This window comes from Equus przewalskii, chromosome 1 (genome assembly GCF_037783145.1).
Source record: "Equus przewalskii isolate Varuska chromosome 1, EquPr2, whole genome shotgun sequence".
Classification (NCBI taxonomy): Eukaryota; Metazoa; Chordata; class Mammalia; order Perissodactyla; family Equidae; genus Equus; species Equus przewalskii.
Window position 1 is genome coordinate 68,585,549 of NC_091831.1, and position 18,344 is coordinate 68,603,892.

The 18,344-nt window shown below is 38.5% G+C and overlaps 1 protein-coding gene across 6 annotated transcripts in view; it reads left to right on the forward strand.

The window, feature by feature from the left end:
* TAF5L (TATA-box binding protein associated factor 5 like) overlaps nt 1-16,372 on the forward strand; it is a 30,794-nt gene extending 14,422 nt beyond the window's left edge. For 4 of the 6 annotated variants that reach the window (XM_070566889.1, XM_070566897.1, XM_008533646.2 and 1 more), the window contains exons 3-5: nt 725-829; nt 7,552-8,276; nt 14,361-16,372. In XM_070566889.1, coding sequence (XP_070422990.1) covers nt 725-829; nt 7,552-8,276; nt 14,361-15,158 — 1,628 coding nt within the window. In that variant the 3' untranslated portion in view covers nt 15,159-16,372. The remainder of the gene's footprint in view (nt 1-724; nt 830-7,551; nt 8,277-14,360) is intronic. The other 2 variants (XM_070566911.1, XM_070566906.1) reach the window with 1 other exon arrangement.
* The last annotated feature ends 1,972 nt before the right edge of the window (nt 16,373-18,344 follow it).

An 18,344-nucleotide genomic window follows, 5' to 3' on the forward strand; every position in this document is an offset into this window, starting at 1 on the left:
GAAAGCAAACAGTAAAGAGAAGAAAACTTCAAAAATACCATCAACGATAGCCTTGAAACAAGAAGAGAATACTATTTTTAAAAAGAAATTTCAGAGAGCAACAACAAATTTTGTAAATTCTGATACATGATAGTGAAAATGAAAAATCAGTAGAATGGTTGAAAGTTTGAGGAAGCCTCCCACAAAGTAGAGCAGAAAGACAAAGAAATGGAATATGGGAGAGAAAATAAAAGGATCAGTTCAGGAGCTCCAATCTCGAAATAGTAGGAGTCCCAGAAAGAGAAAATAAGAAAGATTCAACAAAATCATTCAAGAAAATTTCTCAGAACTGAAAGACACAAATTTCCAGATTGAAAGGGCCCATGAAGTGCCCAGCACAATGGTTGAAAATAAACCCGCACCGAGGCACATTATTCTAAAAAGTCAGAACATGGGGTCTAACTCAAATTAGTTCCCTGAAGTTACATACCTATCCTCTGTCATTCAGCTTATTTATCCTGTGCTTTATATAAACTTTTTCTTTCCTCTACTGCCATTGTATTGGGTATCAAGAGGGAGAGGAGACAGATATGTGTTATCAGTCTGTCATAGTTAACGAGAAGCCCCAACATACTTTGAAAATCTACTGATTTGCATATGTAACACCCCCTTCCATCCATCCTGCCACATATTGCATTAATAATTGTCTTTCCCACCCCCATCTTGTATAACTTTCCTTCCTCAGTCCAGTCAGAATCTGGGTGCGCCAACATAGTGTCTGCAGCCCCATGCCAGGCAGAGCCCCAGCAATATGAAGTACAGTTTGGACGACTACGGAATTTTCTGACCGGTAAGTCCTCAACACTAGGAACTTTTTCTTATTAAGAAAGAGTAGTGCAAATCTCCCTCAAAACCTACAATATTCTAGGTCTGGTATAGGTACTAGGGATTCAAAGGCAGTTTAACACAGTCCTTGCATTCAAAGTTATGGTCTGTTGGAATTCCTGAGAGAGTGAAATCATGAGGTTAAAATTTGCAGGGACTGGAACTCTGGGCATTTTATTCACTGTTTTATCACAGCCTTCAGCACAGTGACGGGGACTTGGGTGGGATGAGTGAAAGAAAAATCAGCCATGTAGAGGAACATCCTTAAATGCAGCGTGTGTGAAATGCGCCTCTCAAATACGTGTTGATATCACCACTAATAATAGTACACCTCAGAATGGTCTCTTCCTCTTATTTCCAAAAGCGCAGGACAATGGTCCTTGTGAATCAGCAAGACAAAAAAAATTAGAAATTGTAATTCAGACCAGTTTACGGGGGTGTAATGACCACTGAAACACAAAATCAACAGATAGGAGTTCTATTCAGTTCTTCTAACTCACTGTATGACTTTTTAAATTAATCACTTAAAAAATGGAGTCAGCTTCTCCAGGGCCTTCATTTCCTCCTATGTGAAATGAAGAATGCAATTCAAAGGTAAAACCAAGTGATTTCATCCAGTCACAGGATGACTGATTATAATTTTACTGTTGGAAAGATTATTCCAGTAAGAGTAACCATGTTGATTCTGGTTATTGATCAAAGTCTTTTGTTGAATACTTCCTTTTTGCAAAACTCCTTGAGGTGTAAGATCTGCTCTTGAAGAATTGAGAATGATTAGCTGATACTGGTTAGTGGGAAATTGTAATTAAAATACTTTGAAGCTGTTTTATTTTTCTTTCCTTATTTAAACAATCCTCAGGTTAACAATTTTTAATGATAAAGATGCATATAAAGTGATCAATATATGAACCAAAATAATATACCTACTTTTATACAGACTTAGAGTTGTCCTAATTTTACTTGACCCTCATAATGATTAATATTTTATAAAGAAAGAATCCACATTTTCTGTATTCTGTGGTTGGAGAAAATGACCAAAATTTTACAGGAAATAAATGTTACAAAATAAAACCCTAGAGAGGATTATCTATCAGCTAAGTGATAGAATTCATAAGTAGAGAATAGTCTTTTACATCGTTACGAAAATGAAAAAATCATGAAGATTAATGGTTTAGTAAAACAAATCTATTATGTTTAAATTGGAAAGAAAGGTTCCATTAATGTCCCCCAATCATGTGAACGTTAAATATCTCAGAACAGTGAGCAGCTGCTTTGCATCTCCACGAAGGATAAAAAAAATTGAATTTCTAAGTAGGGTTTCATTTAGAGGTAAGCAAGAACTTGGAGATAATGAGCTAGTTTTAATCATTGGCATTGGTTTTTGAGGCTTTAGAGCAATTTATAAAAATTTTTACATCAATTTTTAGAAAGTTATTTTACTCAGTTTTTAAAATATTATATTTATCTCCAGGATAGATTTCTCTTACCACTCTAGTGGTGCAGAAGCTGGTTTAGAAAGAAATGCCTAGCCTTTTTCGTGCTTCCTATTTCATTCATTCAACCAATATTTTATGTTAAGCACTGACTACATGCCAGGCATTACAATAGAGGATATTGATGTGGAGCATGCCATCCAATGAAGGAAACAGACTAAAGCATAAAGCCCGCAGTTTATCATTATAATAGTGATGCACTCCATATACTTATGCTATGAGATGGCTCTTGGCATGGACATGACTTATTTTCATTATGAATGACACTCAGATGACCATAGTGACACTGTGTAGATTTTTGTTTATAGTTTTTAATCACTGAAGCAAAGCTATAATAAAATGGACTCATTGGAATAATTTTATTATAGAACTACAATGACTTTTTGCAGTGAAGAATTAATACATTTAATTTACCACTAATGTGATTTATCCTGGCGCAGTTTTCTGTTCAAATTTCTCTCTTTGGGCTCTTAGTTTTTCTTAAATATTTGGTAGAGCTCTTAATATAGCGTAGTGGTTGACCCCAAGTTTTTGAAGGTGCTGCTTTTTCCTAATATATGGTACTTACTTTATTTGTATCTCATAGTTTCTTTTGCCTAGGACTTTGCATTTCAATAAATTATAATCTGTCAACCTTTTCCTTTGCAATTTTATGTCGTTTCAAAACTGAGAAAATTGTTATTTTCTCTATAATTTAATTCTTTAATCCATTGGTCACAGATTATTTGGAGGGGGTGAATATATATGTTTTCCCTTATAGACTACTTTTCCTGGAACATTTTTCTCCACTCTCAGGTCTCAGAAGAGCAGTCAACCAAATTGAATGAATATTTCCTGAGAACCAAGATAAAGTATAAGATGTAGTCATTAATCTAATTTGGAAGCTAATCCTAACATAAGAAGGCTAAAAGTGAAAGTAAAAATTTTTAAATAAAATTTGAATATTGTAGAATTGTTTTCTCAGACTTGTATGAGATCAATTGCTGAATTTTGTACACACAGCAATTGCATTTGGAATGGAAAGAGAATGTGATTTTGACAGGGGTAGTCAGAGAAGGCTTTACTGAGTAGGAAGTGGGATTTAAGTTAGCACTTGGAAGATGGGTTGGATTTCAGTTAACTGGAAGGGGAGGAGGAGGAGGATTGAGGGTACGTGGAAAGACATGAGCAAAAGGGCAGAGATGAGTTCTTTGTGTAGGGTAGTGAAGGAACTAGCTTTGTTGAGAATGAGGCTTTCAAATTAGAAATGGAGCTAGATTGAAGAGAGACCTGATCAGCAAGCAAGGCGAGAAGTGGAGACAACTATTGATGTGAATATTAGTCTGAAAGCAGTTTCTAAAAGAGTTTGTAAGAAGTTTGTAAGAGGCGTGAGTAGGAGGCCAGCCTAAAGTCCACTGCAAAACTTAAGAAGTGGGGTGAAGAAGGACCAGAACTTAACAGTGTTGTGGAAATGGAAAGCAGGGTCTTGATTTTATAGTTAAATTACCAAGGTAGGATCACTGAGGCTTAGGAATAGAGGATGAAGAGGAGCTGAGGATGACTCAGGCTCTGTGACAAGGCAGAGTTGAAAGTATATTGAACAGAAGTAAGTCACGTTATAGTTTTTACATTGTTATGATGATGACATCCTACTGTATAGCTTGCAGTAGGAAATTTGAGCCTGGAATTTAGAGAAGGATGTAGACTTATGATAAAGAGGTATAAATTAAAGTCTTAGGAGATGATAAGTCTCAAAGGGAGATACTAGAGAAAGATAAGAGTGTCTGAGGCTGTAGCACCATTAATGTATTTTTCCTCCAGAAGTTATCTGCATGAGAGATTCTGCAAGCTTACCTATTTGCTATAGGCCCTTTTCTCCAGGAGGTGTAGTGAGAAGAGCATAGACTTTGGAGTCAAGCACTCTGGATGTGAACCTAGAGCGAACTGTGACTCTTAGAGGCGATATGGATGTAAAGTGCCTGGCTCATAGGAGGCACACACACCGAGTGTTCTTTCAAATGAAATAAGTATTTGAGGAATGAGAAAAGGAAGAAGAGCCCAAAAGGGAGGGATGTGAAAAGCTGAGCCCAGATAGTGTGGTCTTTCAGCACAAAGGACGAGGATGTAGTGGTCACTGGGGTCCAACCCTACAGAGAAGTGCAGGAGAATGAGGACTAACAAGCTCAGTTTTTGTTTAACTTAGTGCTCCTTTCACTACTAATTCCTGCAAACTCCCTGAAAAACTCCATTTTTCTCTTGTTTACCAACATCAGAATGTGGTACCAAGTAGGTGTTCATTACATAACCAGTGGATAGATGAATGGAAGAAAGAAGGATATGTTACTTTTGTAATTAGAAAAAAACATTTTAAGCGAGTACACTTTCAGTAAAATATAGAATATGTGTCATGATTGCAGAGAAACAAGATTAACAATGAGAATTAAGACTCATATATGAGTCTTCCCTTGTTCCACAGAATGAATATGCTGATTGAGATTTTATTTTATACCTAACATACTGTTCTTTTCAGACAAGGGAGAACAATTAAGCAATTTTGAAACTGTGGGCTGAAACAACAGTGAATTTCAGTAAGTTTAAAGTAGTACAACCCTATTTCTTGAGGGTTAGGTTTTTTCTAAACTTACTAAAATTCCTCTCATTTTGGAAAATAAGCCTGAAACTAAGATTTTAAGGAGTTGAAAATAATCCTTCATCCCTGTAGACTGTATTGGAAGTCTGATTGGTAAGGGTTGAGTCTTTTTGTTTTTTGGGTTTTTTTTGTTAATATTTTGGGAAATAAATTTTCCAGAGGTCTTCTAAAGAATTACAGTATTTTAGGAAATAACAAGATCTGTATTAATCAGTTCTCCAGAGAAACAAAATGAACAGGATGTATATACAGAGAGATTTATTGTAATTTATTTTAAGGAGGTGGCTCATGCAGTTGTGGAGGCTAGCAAGTCCAAAATCTACAGTGCAGGCCAGCAGGCTGGAGACCGAGGGAATTCTGCCTAACATAATACAACTTTCCAGCGTACAACTGAAAACGCACTGATTCCTGTCCCCGTAAGAGGAAGCAAAGTCCCTGGGGAAAGCTGCTTATTCTCCTTGATATCCTGTAACTTAAATACTATGATGCAAAGTTAATGACACTTAAATACTCTGATATAAAGTCAGTATAACTTATATTACATGATAAGGGAATAAGAAAGAGAAGAAATTTTATATATATAGATACACACACACATTCATAACAAAATGAGGAATACTCATGACAGTTACAGTTCTCACTTCTTTAATTGGTCATGTAATTATAGCTGGTATTTATAACCACCTTCTTCTACTACCCAGTCTGTATTCACTTTGCCTTCAGCAAGCACCTCAGCTGGTCCTGGTTCTTTGCTTCATGGGGTGACCCAAACCTTCATTCCTGAAAGGTCTGGGCCATTACTTGTCCTCCCTGGATTGGGTTGTTGTGGTTTTCCATTGACCTTAATCACAGGATAGGGTAATACTAAGAGATTCGCTAGGGATCTCCTATATTCCAGACATACTCTCCCTTACCTCCATCATGGAGTAGCAGTCCAGTTTCCTCTTGGCAGACACAATCAGTCACCCCAGCCAACACTGTAACTCCCTTCTTTGCCTGTTGATTCAAAGGCATGAAGAGCCCAAACTGGCCAGGTGGCAGTCTTAACTTCCAGTTCGGTGGAATCATTGTTGTAATTTAAGTTCATCTTCGATATATGTATTTGAGTAGGGACACATTTATTCTAAAATGCACCTATTATGCAGTTAATTCACCTGCAGTAAAGTAAAATAGGGTATTAAGCAGAGACGGCATGCTGGTATCATTTATCATCAAATTAGGGAGGCAAGATTCTCTAATGCAGTGAATCTTGAGCCATGTATGGATTCCTTTTCATGAAAAAAAAATGCTAGCAGAAATGCTAAGTGCTGACTTAAAACATTTTTATATTAATTTATTTAAATATGTGCAAACACTACACTAGATATAAAACCTTTATGCTTACTATATTTATGTATGAAACCCAAACTCATTTATAAATAAAGTACAAGCAAAACCACAAAAACAATAATGTTCACATCAACAGTGAGTGAAGATAGTGGATTGATTTTGCCAGAACTACCTTGCTACTCCACATGGACCCAGAGATGGTCCTGGTGGCTGTGACAGAGGCTAGTTTTCATGCAGCTCCCCTGAGATGTTTGTGCCCTGCGATGGGCCGGCTATCTCACCACTTGTCTCACCTGAATGACTGCGAAACCTTTTCTCCATCACAGCTCACTCTGTGCCATCACTTATTTAGGTGTCAAATACACCTCTGGGCTTTTCTCATTAGCCTGTGACAAATAAAGCTGTACACTTTTTTGAACATTGTTTGTCACATAGTTTTATGGTATTAAAGTCTCAAATTAGTAAATGGTTTAATCTTCATGACATGAAAATGTCTCATTTGTAAATTATCACTGCAAAAGAGAAGTTTTTTTAACCAAAAAAATCAAAATGAGTAACTGAGAGATATGGGACAATTATGGATGAATATTGTCATTTTAGTGTTAGGACACGCCAGTGTGGGTAGCTAGACACGTTAATGAACCCACTAAAATAATGACTTTGATTTGCTGTAGGCGGTGGATGCCAAAAGTAGTAACAAAACAAAATAGAGCACTAAAATTGTATGTCAGCACTTGCCAAATGGCCATCCATATAATTCTGGATATACTTGTGTTCATTGTTTTTTAAATTATTGTCAAGTTAAAAAGTTTCTGTGAACAACTCACAATCTCTCAAGAATACAACTAAGGACATTCAGAGGTCTGAGGTACCCAATTTGAGAAACACTAATGTGTTGGAAAACATACTAAACCTTGAAGACCTGTTGGATACAAGCTGCTGAATTGTTGTGAGAACGTAGGCAAGTTACTTAACCTCTCTGGGCATCGAATTCCTGATTTGTGGCTGACGTCAAGCCCAGGTTTGCTAGACTTCAGAGTCCCTGCTCTTCCTTCTTCAGTCAAAAGGCTCAGACTTTGAGTTTCTAGAATTCTGTATTGGGCTTATATTTCAATCAATAGCCTCAGAAAATAGGGTCCTGACAAGAAATGTTATGTGATGGTGGGCTCCCCTGGAGAGTCACATTATTCTTTGAGATTATACCCCTTTTAAAGCCCTCACTTTTTTTCATTATAGATTCTGATTCCCAGCATAGCCATGAAGTGATGCCTCTCCTCTATCCTCTCTTTGTCTACCTCCATCTCAACCTGGTCCAGAACAGTCCGAAGAGCACAGTGGAAAGTTTTTACAGCCGCTTCCATGGAATGTTTCTGCAGAACGCTAGCCAGAAGGATGTCATTGAGCAGCTACAGACCACTCAAACCATCCAGGACATCCTGTCTAACTTCAAGCTTCGAGCATTCCTAGATAACAAGTACGTGGTCCGTCTCCAAGAAGACAGCTACAACTACCTTATCCGCTACCTCCAAAGTGACAACAACACAGCCCTGTGCAAAGTCCTCACCTTGCATATCCATCTTGATGTGCAGCCTGCCAAGAGAACAGACTACCAACTCTATGCCAGTGGCAGCTCCTCAAGAAGTGAGGGCAATGGCTTAGAAGGCACTGACATGCCTGCCCCTATTCTGCAGAACGAGGCTGCCCTGGAGGTCTTGCAGGAGAGCATTAAACGGGTCAAGGATGGCCCCCCCTCCCTCACTACCATCTGTTTCTATGCCTTCTATAACACAGAGCAGCTTTTGAACACTGCAGAAATCTCCCCAGATAGCAAGCTGCTTGCTGCTGGGTTTGACAACTCCTGTATAAAACTGTGGAGTTTACGATCCAAGAAGTTAAAATCAGAACCCCATCAAGTAGACGTGTCCCGCATCCACTTGGCTTGTGATATTCTGGAAGAGGAGGTATGAATATCATTTTTTCTTCCCTACATCTGCCTTACTAATTTGCGTAGAATATTCTTACCAAACATGACAGATCTTATGGAAAATGGACTTCATTATCTCCCTCATCATAGAGCTACAGCCAAACTAATGCCATGTAACCTATAGCCGTTGAATTTCTGCTCTTCCCAACTTTGGAAGAGATGAAAACTATTTTTAACAATATTAACTGAATGTTATTAATGAATGGTCAGTATTTCTTACTATCTGAAATGTGGATAACATTGCTAAGCCTAATTAAAGACCTGTAGCTAATATTGAGATATACGGTAAACGTGTGTGGTGCATTTGTGCGAATACAAACATTTAGAAGTAGGATTACTGGGTCAAACAGTCTACATTTTAAATTGTGATAAATATTGCCGTTTTTCCAGTCTCATCGACAGCAAATGAGAATACTGGTTTCTCTCCACCCCCACCAACACTAGGTGTTATCTTCCTTTCTGAGGCCAGTGCAGCTCCTCTGGCCATGTGGCCCAGGGTGTTCCCATAGCCTGTTCTGAAAAGTACACAGGAGGTATACTTGAAATTTCATCCATCAGTCAGTACAATGATCTTCCTTGGTTTCTTTGGGATAGTCGTTGAAAAGGGCAGGCTGACTGGCCTGAGTTTCGGGTCACTGAGAGTCACTGCCTTAGAAAAAATGTGGGCAAAATGAGATAGAAATTGAACTTTACACAGTTAACTTTCCCTGAGAGTGGCCCCACAAAAACTGTGGGCTAGAATATTTTTGTCATATTACCACTGAAATTCAGGTAGCTCTGCCTCAAGTTACTTTTGGATGGCAAATTCTTTGCACAGCGTTGAAAAGTTGAGTTTAAAAAAAAAAATCACTTGAGTTAATTTCCAGTTGCTGATAAGGATAGCAAGAATATTGCATGCATAAGTAAGCCGTTTTTTCCTATTTCTGTTTTCTCAATCACTTTCTAGTTAGTATATTAGTATGTTCTTTGTTTCTTGCAACTGAGACAACGTAATTAGAGGAGTTTGTTATGGTGAGCAAAGAGTCTAAATTCCAATGTGCAACCTTTGATTTCTAGAATTTTATAATACCCTCCACAATATTTTTCATTGCACATGTATTTGAATTATCAAATTTCTTTTTTCTTTGGAGACAGTTCTAACCTCTTGGGGATTCCTCACATACAACGGAGGAATACTGCCCTCATTTACTTTCAATTTTCTCTAAATACCAAAAAAAACTATTCCTACTGACCTTATTAGCTTTATTGATCCTGAATTTGAGGATTGTTCTAGGCATTAAATATTAATATAAAGGAAGGTAGCAAAGATAGATACAAAGATGGAAAGAATATTAGACTAAAAAAATTTTAAGATTCTCCCGTGGCTACCATTGAAAACTAGCCTTTGACTTGTTCTGTGAAGGTTTCCAGGCATCAGAGGCATATATTTGAAGACCCAGAACTGCAAAATAACATGACAAATTCCAGGAGCTGAAAGAAATTAAATATGGCTGGAATGGGAGGGGGAGAACGGGAAGCAATGTGGTGCTGCTGTCTATGTGAGAGATTATGGTAGCCTGAACTAGGGTAGTGGCCTGGGGGAAAAGAACACAGTGGGTGGACTAGGCAAGAGCTTAGTTACTGGATTAAGGGAGGGGCTGAGGGAAAGGAAGAGTCGAGGATGACATCTTTGTCTCAGGCTTGAACTGGGTGAGTGATCGAGATGCTATCCACTTTGAAGAGAACAAAGGACGTCAGAGAAGCAATCGTTTTGTTTAAGTATCTCTCTGGTTTATTTATCATTATTCATATTGAAAGTACTGTAGTAGCCTCTGCTTTTTTTGAAAAGAAACTTTTTTTCGTTTTTAACTTTAGAACTAAAGTTGAGATCCTCTTACTCTGTCGTTGAGGGATTTCCTGTTTAAGATTTCTTCTCCCCCACCCACCCTCACCCACACCCATTTGTCACAGTAGTTTGCTTTTTGGTTTCTGACAGAGCATTTTGGGGGGAAAAACAAGGTATAAATTAGTTCTGATAGTTGGTTTTCAGTGTTTCTTCAATGAGAACTTGGACTTTCTTTTTTCCTTGTGGAATTCACAATTAAAATCAATTAAAATCAAGACTCTGAACACAGAGGTCATAAACTCACACTCCTGTAGAAGAAGCCAAGCAGGTAAAAGTAAACGGGGAAGCCACCTGGGTCACAGAGATGACAGGAAGTAAGAAAGCGCCTTGTAAACCAAGTAGAAAAGCCAGTTTGCAATCTCTGCTTTAATCTTTGTGAAGCAGTAATTGTTGCATAAATTAGTGGATAAAATAGTTTAACATTAGATATTTAAACAACGATGAGACCCAGCAAGTCCATTTCTTGGTGTACACCCAAAAGAACTGAAAACATATGTCCACACACAAACTTGCACACGAATGTTCATAGCAGCATTATTCATATTAGCCAAAAAGTGGAATTACCCCAAATGTCTATCAGCTGATAAATGGATAAACAAAATCTGGTCTGTCCATACAATGAAATATTATTCAACCATAAAAGGGAATGAAGATACGTGATATATGATACATGCTATAATGTGGATGAACCTTGTAAACATTATGCTAAGTAAAAGAAGCCAGTTGCAAAGGACCACATGTTGTATGATCCCATTTACAGGAAATATCTAGAGTAGGCCCATCCATGGAGACAGAAAGTAGATTAGAGGTTGCCAGGGGCTGGGGACAGGGGAATAGGGAATGACTGCTAATGGGTACAGGGTTTCTTTTTGATGTGCTGGAAATGTTGTCTACTAGATAGTTAGGATGGTTGCACAATTCTGTGAATATACTGAAAACCATTGAATTGTACACTTTAAAAGAGTAAATTTTATAGCATGTTAATTATATCTCGGTTCACAGCACTGCCCTGTAGCTTCTATCATCTCCAACTTGAAGACAGTCTAGATGAACCTTTGAAAATCTGTGAATTGGTATCCAGTTCTCCTCTGCCCACCCCAGTACTGGTAGCCTCTCCTCCTACTTCAGACACGAGAAGTGGAGAGTGAGGCCCTTGCTCTCCATTCTTTGTTCCACACCAAATGGAAATAGAAATGAGACCCAGTTCTTACCCTTGTTGATTGGTAACTATGTATTAATATTTGAGCAACATGGTAAAACCACACCACATCAAGGATTTGCTCTTCTTTTCAATTATGTGTACATGGCCACCCTCATCCCTGCCAGCCTCCTGCCTCCTCAGCCCTCCAATACAACACCTGTATTCTGTTCATTTAGTGTCTAGTAATTCTTCCCCCAATCTGGTCATCTTTAAGTGTGAAAAGTGAAGAAATCAGTATTGTCAGTAATATTCAATCCTGTAATTTGTATATAAAACTGTCATATAGATCTATGCTGGCCACTAGGAATATAATACAATCCATAAGTTATTTAAATTTTTGTAGTAGCCGCATTTAAAAAAGCAAAAAGGAATAGTCAAAACTAATTTTAATAATGTATTTTATTCAATCCAAAATGGCCCAAATATGAGTTCAACATGTAAGCAGTATAAAAAATTTATTAATGAAATCCATTACATTCTCCTTTTTTGTCCTAAATCTTGGAAATCCAGTGTGTATTTTACACTTCCAGCAAATGTGCATTCACACTAGCCAGTAGCCACCTTTTCTATTCTAGTTCAGGCTCCTGTCATCTTTCACACAGATAGCAGTGCCTCACCCCCAAGCCCAGCCATACATAAATTTCTTTCAGTTCCATTGGCAGCTAATTAGGGAACAGCCCAAGGCTGAATTTTGACCCCAGAAAGTACCCTTGATGTAGGAAAGACTGGAATGTGAGCTGAGGGACTTGGAACAGCCTGCTCCAGGAACAGACACCCATAACAAATGTGAGATATTTAGAGACTCCATGTCTAAAGCAGGGGTCAGCAAACTATGGAACTGGGGTGTGTAAGACAATATTTGAAGATTTATTTATACTTGTTTTTCTTATTTTTAAATTTCTATTTTATGCATGTTTTATAGTATATGTAATATAGTTTGCTATTACACGAATATGTGTTACAATTAAAAATTCTTATTTGGAATGCATGCCCGTTTACTGTGGGGTGTTCCATCAAAATTGTAGGGAGTTTTGGGATGTTGTCCTATTAGCATGAAAGGAAGGAGAGAGAAAATGTGTGCGGTTGGGCATGTGTGAATCAACTACTTGTTCAGGGTTTCAGCTCGACTGTGTTGAGGCCCTTGTGGGACTGGCTTGAGCCACAGAAGAAAGTGTGGCTGGGTTATTTTAAGCTGTGGTCCTGGCAAAGAGCTGATAGTGATAGCCAGCAGGAACGTTCTGGTTTCCCCATTTCTTGGTCTATAGAGTCAGCCAGGTGCCTTTCCATGAGCAGGAACAATCATCAAGACCCCTGGGAAGTAGCAGCTTGACTCCTGGTGCACCCTCCGCTCTCCGTCTCTGAGCACACTGTTTAGTTCCCCACCAGGGAGGTGAAGACCCACCTTCCATGACTTCCTCCTCCAAACGAAGACTGCCTAGGCCTCAGAGATAGTAACATGCCCTTTAATTCACCATTAACTTTCAAAGGATCTTTGTATAATTCATCCAGGGTCGTTTTTTGCTCCCACAGTTCTTATATAAACTTCCTGGTGTAGAGCAGTGAGTCATTCTTGAAATTTTAAAGTGTTGTTATAACCTCTTTGGAAAGGAAAATTACTAATATTCTTGATGACAGTAGAACCTTAAGCTTCCAAATGCTTATGTATTTTTAATGTTGAGTGTCTGGAATAGCCAGTTTGGATATTCATGGACATCAGTGTTTATTTTCTCTTAACTTTTTCTCAAATATGTACACATTGGAGGCATTTGTTTTATCTGGAATTTAATAGTTTTCAGATAGAAGTTGTAAGGATGCCCTTTTCCTGTACAAGAACCAAAGGCTCACAAAGTTATTTGTTTCTAAGCCAACAAAGTCAATTGGTTCAAGAATCTTCATCTTACTGATCATTCTTCTGGTGTTTAATTAAAACCCATTTTAATTTATGAATTCCAGGATAGAGACAGCTGTAGTTTTAAGGAGCTTGTCTGTGAGGAAATGAAGGGAAAGTAGATTTTGAACACAGACAGTGTACTTGTGGGGAAGAGGGTGGGGAAGGGCACTTTCTCCCTAGCACCGTCAGTGTCTGTCTTCTTTTCTGTCCCCACACACAGGAACTTATCTCCAAAAACCACATGAGTCACTTGGCTCTGTGCAAAGCAATGCTGAATCCATGCCTTGTCTTTTATTTTGGGAAAATATTTAAGACCCTCCAGAAAGTCATGGTTTTAAAACTTTATCTTTGTTTCTTTTTGGACACCAGCTGTGTACGCCTGGTCACAGGGTGTGAGTGTAATTTATTGATAACTGCACCTTTCTGGCTTACTATTAATTCTGATATGTCCAAGTTTTATTTTAGCTAAACTCCTACAATAGTTATGTATTAATTTTGAAGTGAGACCACATCTGCCTTCATCATTGACCCCAATCATGGGAGTAATGAACATGTCAAGATTTTTCTTAATGGACTAGAAATAAGGAGTAATATGGCTTATAAAAAAGCAGCTAAAAGTGACAGATAAGACATGCCCATAGAATACAAGAATCTCAGAACTCAACATAAATTCAAAAGTAAATCTTTTCGAATGACGTATATCAGAATTAGCAGTGAACGTTTCCGTAGGGTACCTTTTAATCAGCTTTTGAAATCTGTTATCCTCAACCTAAGAGTCATAGAGAAATGATTGTGGACCTTACAGCAGCCTGGCATTTCTGCATCTTTTGATTTGATATAGTCTTAGCTGCAAGACGAATTTAAGGAAAGCAATTTGTGAGTTGTTAGAGACTTTTTTTTCAGTTATGCAGTTATGAGTTGTTTTCTGTGATCACCTTTAAGGGCAAGACCATTGTCATTTACTGGGTAGATGCTATTTCCCAAGCAGTGTCTTTTTTTTGAGGACTTTTTGTTTTCCGTGGCAGACCACTAAACATTTTTTTTTTGTGTATCTCCTTTGCCATCTCCACCCCAATGTTCCCAGGATGATGAGGATGATAACGCAGGCACAGAGATGAAGATACTGAGGGGACACTGTGGACCAGTGTACAGCACAAGGTTCCTCGCAGACAGCTCAGGGTTGCTCTCTTGTTCCGAAGACATGTCCATTAGGTACTGGGACCTCGGAAGTTTCACCAACACTGTGTTGTACCAAGGACATGCCTATCCTGTGTGGGACCTGGACATAAGCCCATATAGCCTGTACTTTGCCAGCGGGTCCCATGACCGCACTGCAAGGCTGTGGTCATTTGATCGGACGTACCCACTGAGAATATATGCAGGACACCTGGCAGATGTGGACTGTGTCAAATTCCACCCTAATTCAAACTACTTAGCTACAGGCTCAACCGACAAGACTGTCCGGCTGTGGAGTGCTCAGCAGGGGAACTCCGTGAGGCTCTTCACAGGCCACCGTGGCCCTGTGCTTTCTCTTGCCTTTTCTCCAAACGGTAAGTACTTGGCATCAGCTGGCGAGGACCAGCGTTTGAAGCTATGGGACTTGGCTTCTGGGACCCTTTATAAAGAATTAAGAGGCCATACGGACAATATCACCAGCCTCACCTTCAGTCCTGACAGTAGTTTGATTGCCTCTGCATCCATGGACAACTCTGTGCGAGTCTGGGACATTAGGAACACTTACTGCAGTGCACCTGCTGATGGCTCCTCCGGTGAACTCGTGGGTGTATACACCGGGCAGATGAGCAATGTACTGAGTGTGCAGTTCATGGCCTGTAACCTTCTTCTAGTGACTGGAATCACACAAGAAAATCAGGAACATTAATTTTTTTATCTTTGTTGTAATGGACTGGGGCAATAGTAGAAGGCCTCCAGATTGCAAGTCTTACGACAAACTGAGATTGAATCACTGACTGACTGTGAAAGACTCCCTGCCTCCCTCCCTTCTCCTGTGCAGACATCCTGATCACCTTACCCCTTCACTCAGCCCCCCCAAATGTCGAAGGACTGTGGGGGAGGAAACGCGGTGATAAGTGGACGTGAGATCAAGAATGAAGATGCTCTGGAGGTCAGATTGCAGTTCTTACAAAGATCCCACTGTGTCCTCATGTGAGCACCTTCCTGGCTCTGTCTCATTTTCCCATTTGTAAAACCGAGATGCTGCTTCCTTCCCTGGGTGCTGCATTTGGTCTGAGGATGGTGGCAGAGCACTCTCAGGAGGAGCAGTGCTCCAGGGTCACGTGTTATCAGTCGCTTGGGTGGAAGGGAATATTGGTGTAGGAATGCGGGGTGGGAACTAGGAAAAGGGGTGGACATAATCCTGGTAAAAAGTCTTTCCTTTTCCATAATTACAGAGAACCAGGATTTTTTATTATTGTTATTATAATTATTATTATTATTGAGAAGAGGAAACCTAGCACTGGCAGAGGGGCCTTCTCTGCTCTCCTCTTTCAGGTTTTACTCCTGGCACTGGCTGTGATACTTGGAATTTTGAGGTTCAGGGAATTCAGAGAATTTGATAGCACAGTGTATTGGAAGAAAGGGAAAATTTCTGGGTGACAGATTGATCCCTCCACCTGACATGTTTCTAGCAATGGGTGGGTGGATTTGATTGAGAAAGTCTTGGGCTCTTGCAGTGATGGTGGGAAGGAAAGATTCTTTTTATGGCTGCACTTCTATTAACAATTCTCTCCCCTGAAAGGACATGTTGTGGTAAAGAAATGAAGATAATTTCAAATGATGAAAGATAGAATTAGAAAATTAGATTGAATTTCCAAATGACCGTTTATTCAGAGGTGTGGCTTTTTCAACGTCTTTTTCTCCTGAGATCATCCGCTCCCACCTCCTGCATTGCAATAGCAGTTTAATGAACACTTTGTGAAACAAATTGTAAGTATGTATGCACGCATATAAAACTATGCTTTGAGGATAAAGCAACTTCTAATTTGTGGAAAAAGGATTAAATATTTCTGTTTTCTGAAAAGAGTTATTTTGTATTTTGTTTTCTATTAAAATGTATTTAGTTTCAAAAAAAAAAAAGAAGTGTTGGCATCTCATTTAAAGTGTGAGGACAGGTGGGTGTGTGGTCCGTCCTGGGGTGATGTGGCAGCTCACCTCTCTTCAGGGCGATAGCCAGTTATGCAGGCCAGACCAGCCTCGGTGGAGGTGCTTTTGATCTGTTCTTGTATGCTGTTCAGCTTACTTTGAATCATGATTCCTCTTGGCATTCACATGAATTACTGATAGTATTTAATACTATTTATACATCCAAGATTGCCAATTGCTAACTGAAGACAACATGTATTTTACCATCTAGAGTTATGTGGTAAGATCCTACTTCCAGTTTTCTTTAAAGGCCCTATTATAAAATCTCTAAGTGGCATAAGAACTGTGTTATTTAATTAACTCAGTATTTATTTGAACAATTCCAGATAAAGAACTCATTCAAGGATTTAAATGATGCCAGAATTTTTAAAATGTACTTTAAAACATAATTTTCTGACAAGGACACCAAAAATTATCAGGAAATTAATAGGAAGACTCTAGAATTCTATCCAAAAAAAATTTTTTTTACTTGAGCCTAACATGTTAATTAATAGGAAATATTTCTTATTGATAAAAATCCACATATTGGAGATACTGTAAGAAGGATCCTTTGGCAGCTTAGCCAGACAGCATCACCTTCCAGGTGGTCTACAGGTAAAGCCTAGAATTCAAATGTGTTCTTATCTGTAATAAGGGAATTCTTAAGTTAGATTGTGTGGTATATTGCTAGAAACAATGAAATCTCTAAATTGGGCTGAATCATTCTCAGAACTGAAAATATCACTGATCAAGGAGGATTTGGAAGCTTTGTGCTTATTTTTTAATGCAGAATTTCTTTGATTATATATAAAAATGTATTAGGTTCGCTAGTCTTCACATTACCAATCACATATATACGTTGTGATTTCAGTTAAAGCTCTTAATGATCTGCATATTTGACTTTTTTTTTCTTTTGTGAACTGATTTTAATGGGAGATAATTTAACTTTATAGACTGCCTCTCACTACTTCTCCAAAATCTTAGAAGTATTATAAGGGGTATGTATGTGTGTATATGTCCACAAGGGTGTGTAAAAATGTGGTTACACTCTTGAAGTTGCTCTCTTGCATTGTTTTATTTTATCTTCAGAGCAGTCATGTGAGACAGGACTGGTGGTAACACCATTTTGTAGGTGAAATACATAAAGACCAGAAAAGCTGTATTATCTGTCTACACCCAACATGGAATAGTCACATGTCTTGGATGTGTTAGATAGAGAGTCTATAATCAGTATCCTCAGGTTCTAGCCAGAGGATATAGCCCTGAAGATAGAAAAACTTTTTTAAAAAAACCTCCAAAAAGGAAATATGAATATAAATAGATTATTTAACAAGCATATATATAGTGCTTACTGTCTGCCAGAAACCACTCCAAGAGCTGTATGAAAATTAACTTATTGTATCCCCATTAGAACCCTATCAGGTATCCCAATTTTACAGATGAGGAATCTGAGGCAGTGACAGATTAAGTCACTTGCTGAAAGGGTCACACTGCTAATAATCGATGAAGCTAGAATCCATGCTCTTCTCCATGCTGATGTCTCCCTTCATTCCTGCAGGACCAGGTAGAGTGATCTGAGGTTTGTAGTAACAAAATGTTCCTGGCAGTAGTTCTAAGACTCATGCTTCCCTTTGCCAAATAAATCAGCAGCAAGAAGTAGGATCAGGAACTGACAGTAAGAACAAACTTAAACAATATATGGCCAAAAGAAACTTAAGAATATCAGTTATAGTGAACCACAGTGATATAAGGTTGAAATTTCTTAGACTGACAGGCTCAGGAAACCTGACTGTAATTTTAATTAAGCAGTAGACTGGCCAAACGAAAGAGAGAAAATTAAGATAAAGGAAAGTAATGAAAAAAGATGAAACAGGAAACAATTTAAATTTTTATGTTCAAGATCCAGCTTCTAAGAATATCCATGTAG